Source organism: Penicillium alfredii (genome assembly GCF_028826965.1).
Source record: "Penicillium alfredii strain IBT 34128 chromosome Unknown utg000010l_segment0_segment0, whole genome shotgun sequence".
Taxonomy (NCBI): Eukaryota; Fungi; Ascomycota; class Eurotiomycetes; order Eurotiales; family Aspergillaceae; genus Penicillium; species Penicillium alfredii.
Window position 1 is genome coordinate 2,282,553 of NW_026622707.1, and position 6,763 is coordinate 2,289,315.

The window sequence follows — 6,763 nt, forward strand, 5'->3', positions numbered from 1 at the left end:
TAAGGGCCTCCGTGGAAAACTGGGCGAACTGCTCATGATGCATCAACATATCTCGACTGCCCTCTCCCCATAGAAGCGAAAAGACGTCGAACGTATCTTCTAATCGTAGGTCCCAGGCCATCGAAATATGAAGGCCCTTAGCCGGCGTTGGTTTCTGACCGAGGTCCTTCATGCTACAACATCCAGCACGAGATCGAACCGGTTTACAGGGTGAATGCTGAGGCCCTTGATTGCACCGATGCAAGGGTGACACCAAGTTATGCTGTCCTACTGACCAACACCGTGTGCTGCGGCACCATGGAGACACCCTCGCGATTTTAATCTGGAAAACTCCTCGCCATGCATCGAAGCTTCGCGACAGCATCTTTCTCCAATTCCCTTCCGCAGAGATCGACACTATTGCACCTCCGATGTCAGCAGTTCCGGCCGTGGGAGCATCCCACACCGATGAGACGGTCCGAAGTGGATATGCCAAACTCTTCGAAGTCCATGCGGTCTTTCTGACTGGAAGTACCGGGTGCCTCGGAGGCTGTCTCTTGTACAAATTGGCTCTGCAGCTACCAACACGCAAGATCTTCGTCTTAGTGCGTGGGAGCGCCCAGCAGGCAACTGAAAGATGGAAGAAAACTATGCCAGACCATGCCCAGGCTATCTTGGCCTCAAAGAAGGTGGAATTTGTGATCGGGGACATCAAAAAAGTCGACTTTGGGATTGAGCCGGCGGTTATGAAACGACTACAGGCACAAGTTACTATAGCGATTCACACGGCGGCCAAGATTGCTCTCGAAGCTAGCCTACACGATGCGGTCGACAACAACTGCCTGCCGGCGTTGGAAATGGCCCGAATTGCTTCGCGGTTTCGGCGACTGAAGCTTCTCATACAGATCTCAACGGCCTATGCCAATAGCTTCCTCCCAGATGGTCCAGTCCTGGAACGGCCCTACCCTGTGAGCGACAGGGACCCGGAGGAAGAACTCGCCTCTATCTTGTCGCTGGAACGCCCCTCGCACACAACACAGTTCTCGTCCAGCTATGCCCATGCCAAACATTTGGTGGAACGGCTACTGCCAGCGCGGTTCCCGCTGCTCCCGATCCTCCTCGTGCGACCAACTATCTTTGGCCCTGCCCTCCGCCAGCCGTATCCGCTATATGGGCCCGAGGACTCGACACCCTTGCACAAGTTCGCGCGGTTCTTGATCGCAGACCGGGGCTCGACGCAGGTCTGGCACGCCGCTGCAGGCTACCGGACCGGCACAAACATCCTAGACGAGATCCCGGTGGACTTCGTGGCGAATGCATGCCTGTTGCATGCGGTCGCGCGCACCACGGGAATCGTCCAGGTAGGCTCTGAGCTGTACGAGCCGATAACCTTCGACGACTTTCTACACATTGTCCAGTCGAACGCCCCACCGGCAATCCGACGCGAGCTCTCGCCGGTTATCTTCACCGAAGATCGCAATTCCCCGCAGTGCTTCCTAGCGGAGCTGGTGCAGGTGGCATCGCGCAACTGGCTGTTCGATTGTGGCCGATCCTACTGGCTGAAACAGATGGGTGGACCGTTGAGCTTGCGGGCGTGCAAGCATGAGGCGGATAACTTCAACCAGGCTCGGATTCGTGAGATCTACAAGACTAGCATGGAAAAGGCTCGGCTGTAGTCTGGTCGGAAGGAGAGAAGGGTCTGTGTGGTGATACTCTTCTTGTCCAGGACCTGTAGAGTTAAATAAGGCACATGCCAGCCTTTTTCTCGTCAATATACAGGATGCATAATTATCCCGCAGTTGTGATGAACATTCAAATATGTAGTGAGGCATGTCCGGAGCTCACAATATACAGTTTTTTTCTGGCCCTCATGTACTACTAATAAATAGTTCCAGATTGTACCAGTCGCACTCTGGATATGCTTGATGGGCATCACGCCCGAAAAAGGACTTGGTGCACCGAGGCAGCAATCGGCTTAACACTGAGACGACCCCTGCTGTTGGAGCTCTCCTCTCGCAACGAATCGATGGCAAGAACGGCCGTTGCGAACTGAGCGTGCAAGCTGCTCATTCACCGGACGATGAAGAGATAGCAGGGGGGAAGGGGTGTCGTTCAAACTTCACCACGCGCGGCTTGTCATATTCTCATGGCGACAAGAAGCATATTGGTCCGATAGAAAGCCTGTGGTTGCTTGCATGGTGTTTTGTCCTTCGCTGTCTCTCGACGGTCTTGCTGGTCTTGCCGGCAGTAAAGAGGTATAGCTGATCACCAAGGTTTGCTGTGCCTCAAGATGTCAGCTTAGGGGGTTCATAGTCCCATTTTTCGTTGGGGCCACGACAGAGCATTGGACCATCGTAGGTCCCCGGGCTGTAACGCCTGCAGCAATTCTGAGATCAACGCGCGTCCTGAGTTTCGGGCCCACCACCAATGGCCGTCCAACTCGCCGAGAAGCACTCCCCAGTGCATGAGAATCAGCAGCGCTAGGGGTTGGCGGCGGGCGACATTGTCCACAAACTCCTTGTCAACTGCCGCTAGCCATGCGAGGACATTCGCCGGGTCTGGCGAATTGATAAACCGCGCATAACAGTGGCGAAGAGAAGCAAGAACGTCTTTGTTGATTCGATGTTGATCGGTATCGATGGTAGCCAGCGTCTCGTCATTCAATGTGACGAGTCGGTCCAGGGCAGCCCGGGTCTCGTCATCCAGATCAGCACCGTCGGTTTTCCAAAAATCCATCTGGCGGGAGAAGAAGTCCAACTTGATCCATGATCGACCAAGCTGATAAATGTTTTTGACACCCTGCAAAAGCTCGAAGACCACAACAATATTTTCGGTTATGCTCGGGCTCTCGCCGCGTGTGCTTGTCAGCCGCGGTAAGGCGATGCCAATTACGGTGGTGACAATCGACTGCGCCAGCACGGCCTCGCTGTTCAATGGAGAAATATTATTGATGGCGGCGCGGAATGGCGCAAACGTGAGGTTGTGGTGGTGGAGGGCGGTGTCGATGTAGGCCAAGGATGCCGGAGGCTCGAGAGAGGTGGCTATGTGCAGCGCGCCGAGAGCCAAAATGCCGTTCATCAGATAGTCATGCTGCAAAGCCATACGCGGAACAAAGATTTGCCAGGTTTGCTGCCCTGAGTATGAGCTGAAGAGACTGTCATACGTCTCGGTAGCAAACTTGTGCATCAATTCCACATCGCGCACGCCGGAAACGGTCGGACGATTCGAGGCGGGACTGAGGATTACCGGCTGGAGCGGACTCAGGTTTCGTATCGGGGCCGGAGTATGAGTAGGTGGTTGTACATGGTAAATACCCTTGGCCGGCGCTCTCAGATAGGTGCAAGTGAGCTCTCGGGAGACACAATTGGCGCACGGGGGCCCTGATTCGTCACACTGCGGCTGTCAGATCGGCAGGTGGGGGGAGATTTGTGGGATAACAGCTCAGACCTTGACACGGCGCCTCTTGCACTGATCACACCCATGGCGGGACTTGGTGTGCGCTCGACGAGGAGGCATCGGTACCAGGCGAGCTGCATCGGACCGAAAATGATCCACTCGGGAAGCCCGCGGGGATATGTATTCGATCACGTGACGGCACGTGGGTGACAAGAAATCAATGCCTGAATATGCTTTAGCACCTTTTCTGCCTTGCAGGCTTGCAGCTAAGCATGAAATTTATTCCCCGACAGACACTCCCAGCAACTTCCAGCTTCGCTGTTGCCTGATGTTCATGCAACTTCTCAGTCTTGCGATAAGAATAGCAGTTTCAAGCTCTGAGCCGCGGATGCTCCGCCAACGGGGATTTTTCCCGATGATCAATGCGCCGATACAGATCCCCAGTGGGTCCTTTTGAATCCTGGAACCCACGCGGGTACGAGAGCGAGATCGAGAACGAGAACGCCGCCAATTGCATACTGTCGTCATGCCGTTGCTTCTCCACTCATTGGGGGTGTCTTGCTTCGATGTTGTCCTTGGCGGACCCGCGTCAGATTCGACAGGAGACATGCGAGATCATGTTTGGATTTAAAAAGGCGCCATGTCCGCTTCTTCGAGAAAGGTCTTCTTTGACACGCACCTGACCACATTCCCACCATCAATACGGTCCAGTTTTTTTTTCGTTTCCTGTTGTCTGTTCTGTTGCCGACCTGATTCGTGATGCCGAGTACTGCGCAGTGTCTTTCTGTTAGTCCAAGCTGCCCAGTCTCCGCAACCACGTACGGCTACTATCCAAACTTCGGGGGGAACGTCTTCTTCGCAGTCATCTATGGCATCATGGGGGTGGCCCAGCTGGGCCTAGGGGTCTATTTCCGATCATGGACCTTCATGATCGCCGTCTGTGTCGGCGCATTCATGGAGATGGCCGGGTATATCGGTCGGATTCTTATGAATAATAACCCGTGGGATCAGGGCGCATTCAAGCTACAGATTGTGAGTACTTGCCATGTTAGTCGGAACATCCACTGGCGAAAGGAAACTGATATTGGCCTTTCTAGGTATGCTTAGTTCTCGCGCCCACCTTCGTTGCAGCCGGCATTTACCTGACCCTGAAACACATCATTTTGAACCTGGGGCCCGAGCATTCACCGTTGAAGCCGCGCTTGTTCACCTGGATTTTCATCAGCTGCGATGTGGGATCGCTGATCTTGCAAGCAGCGGGTGGCGGAGTCACTTCCTCGGGTTCCAACAAAGGGGATGTGCATATGACTGACGTTGGAAATGATATAATAATCGCCGGCATCGTGTTTCAAGTGGTGACTATGGCAGCCTGTGGGTTGGTGTCTCTCAAGTTCTTCTGGGCGCTCTTCCACCGCCCCGAAGGATTTTCTGGCGAGAAGAGCCTTGAAGGGGACGGTCCATCGACTGTTTCCAGCAACGTGCACTACATCGTGGCCGCCGAGATCGCTGCTTATTTTTTCGTGCTTATTCGTTGCATCTACCGGTATGGCATTCGATATCCAGGTTCATAGGATGATCAAAATGGCTGACAAAACATTAGAATTCCGGAGATGGCTGGTGGTTGGGGAAGTCCACTGATGCAAAAGGAAGACGAATTCCTGGTTTTGGATGGAATGTAAGTGCGATCCTGCTGTGTGGGACAGCCTTCGAGGTTATACGGTTACTGACATTCTCACCAGGATGATCGCGCTGGGGTGCTTGGCCCTCACCGTCTGCCATCCGGGATTTTACTTCACCTCGATTCGTACCGGATACAAGAACTAAATGATTTCCCTTTTTTTATTCTCGCATAGTGTATTGGGTTGCATGATTTCTTCGAGGGAGAGGAAGGGTTGTCACTACATCTGCTTAAACTTGAGACTATAGACATAGCGCTATGTTGCCCTTGGGCCTGGACTACTGATAACGAGACACAATGATCACCCAGCTGAAAATCATGAAACATGGTCATCTTGGCCTACAGATGGGACCCAAGAGAAACTTCAACTGATCCGTAAGAATTAAATTCGAACGCAAAGGAAAGAACTCCAGCTAACCCAAATGACGAAGTGTAATCGCAAGAAATGCCCCCGTGAAGAAACACGAATCTTGAGCTCAGCCATGAATGCATTATCACCTGCCCAGGTAGCACAATCACCCATATCGTTCGCTCGCTCTATAATGCAACAAGGGAGGGAAACGCCGCCAGCAACAGTAGTTGAACGAAACAGAGAAAAAGAATCCATCCACCCAATTTACTCCTCCCCGAGACTGTCGCGGACACATCGACGAACGCGCTTCTTGAACTCGGCGGGGTCTTCACGCCATAGGCGGGCTGCTTCCACGTTGGCGGGGCTCTCGTCATTCGGGCTGGAGAGCATGGAGATGACCGATAGCAGAATTGTCTCGGGAGTCTGGACCGGGGACCAGCGCTCGGCAGCTGATTCATAGCCGTATTTATCTTCCTCGGGCGGGTGCAAAATGGAGATGCAGACTTCACCGTCGGGGTAGACTATGATTCCCAAAAAAAGGGATTTAGGTGGTTAGTATATACCTCCTCGGCTGGTAGGACTAGAAACGAGCGACAGGAGAGAAAAAAAAACATACTATTAGGATGGAAAAGCGGCGACTCGAATTTCATTTTCGGCGGCCTGTGAGGGTACTCGGATGGGAAAGAAAGGCGAGCGCGGAAGAATCCTCCTAGATCAGTGTCAGAACGCGATGGCACATCACTTAGGGGGCGAAAATGACACAAGGATCACATACCGCCGTAAAGTTTCACATCATCAGAGATCATCAGCATGACCTCCCATTCAAAGACGTTGTTATCGACCAAGCCACAGCTGATGCCAGGAATATCCTTATCAGACTGCATCTGCTGCAGCTGGCGGGACAGCATACGGCCGGCGGGTGAAGTGGCCATCGGGGTGGTTCAGGGGGTTGAGGTGAGACAAAGGGGAGGAAACAGATCAAGACAAATGTTTGTCTCTCAATATCCTTTTTTTTTCTCTTCGCAGTTCTTGGAGCACCGGAGAACAGAGAAAGCAGAAAGGCACTCAGGTGAGGGGACCTCGAAGGCAAAAAGTCGCCAAGGCGGTGAAGATTGCGGGGAGATATAGAACGTTAAGATGAAAGGTGGGAAGTTCTACCCTTCAGGAGACTTCGATGTCTGATATATGAACAACGAAAACAGCGAATTCCCCCTAAGATACTCTATGATAATTCCTGGTCATGAGTTCAGAAAATAGGCTGTTCCTAGGCCCATTAGGGTGGGTTCATACAATAGAGCTCCCGGAGAATATTATGGATTAGTCTAATTAAATATCAATTTCTTTGGAATTCCCTTTAG

The 6,763-nt window shown here is 52.6% G+C and overlaps 4 protein-coding genes across 4 annotated transcripts; 2 read left to right on the forward strand and 2 right to left on the reverse strand.

Moving 5' to 3' along the window:
* Positions 1-410: 410 nt before the first annotated feature.
* NUU61_008387 (fatty acyl-CoA reductase) lies at positions 411-1,655 on the forward strand (the record flags this gene model as incomplete). The annotated part of the gene is made up of 1 exon (XM_056658912.1): positions 411-1,655. One exon carries the CDS (start codon positions 411-413, stop codon positions 1,653-1,655), a length of 1,245 nt encoding a protein of 414 aa, XP_056509205.1.
* A 631-nt stretch (positions 1,656-2,286) lies between these two features.
* Positions 2,287-3,495, reverse strand: NUU61_008388 (Zn(II)2Cys6 transcription factor domain-containing protein; the record flags this gene model as incomplete). The annotated part of the gene is made up of 2 exons (XM_056658913.1): positions 2,287-3,372; positions 3,427-3,495. 2 exons carry the CDS (start codon positions 3,493-3,495, stop codon positions 2,287-2,289), a joined length of 1,155 nt encoding a protein of 384 aa, XP_056509206.1.
* A 639-nt stretch (positions 3,496-4,134) lies between these two features.
* On the forward strand, positions 4,135-5,199 carry NUU61_008389 (RTA1 domain-containing protein; the record flags this gene model as incomplete). Its single annotated transcript, XM_056658914.1, has 4 exons — positions 4,135-4,407; positions 4,473-4,918; positions 4,976-5,050; positions 5,115-5,199. 4 exons carry the CDS (start codon positions 4,135-4,137, stop codon positions 5,197-5,199), a joined length of 879 nt encoding a protein of 292 aa, XP_056509207.1.
* Positions 5,200-5,669: 470 nt separating this feature from the next.
* Positions 5,670-6,337, reverse strand: NUU61_008390 (putative ubiquitin conjugating enzyme; the record flags this gene model as incomplete). The annotated part of the gene is made up of 3 exons (XM_056658915.1): positions 5,670-5,926; positions 6,022-6,114; positions 6,181-6,337. The coding sequence occupies 3 exons, from the start codon at positions 6,335-6,337 to the stop codon at positions 5,670-5,672; spliced, it is 507 nt and encodes a 168-aa protein (XP_056509208.1).
* Positions 6,338-6,763: the final 426 nt, after the last annotated feature.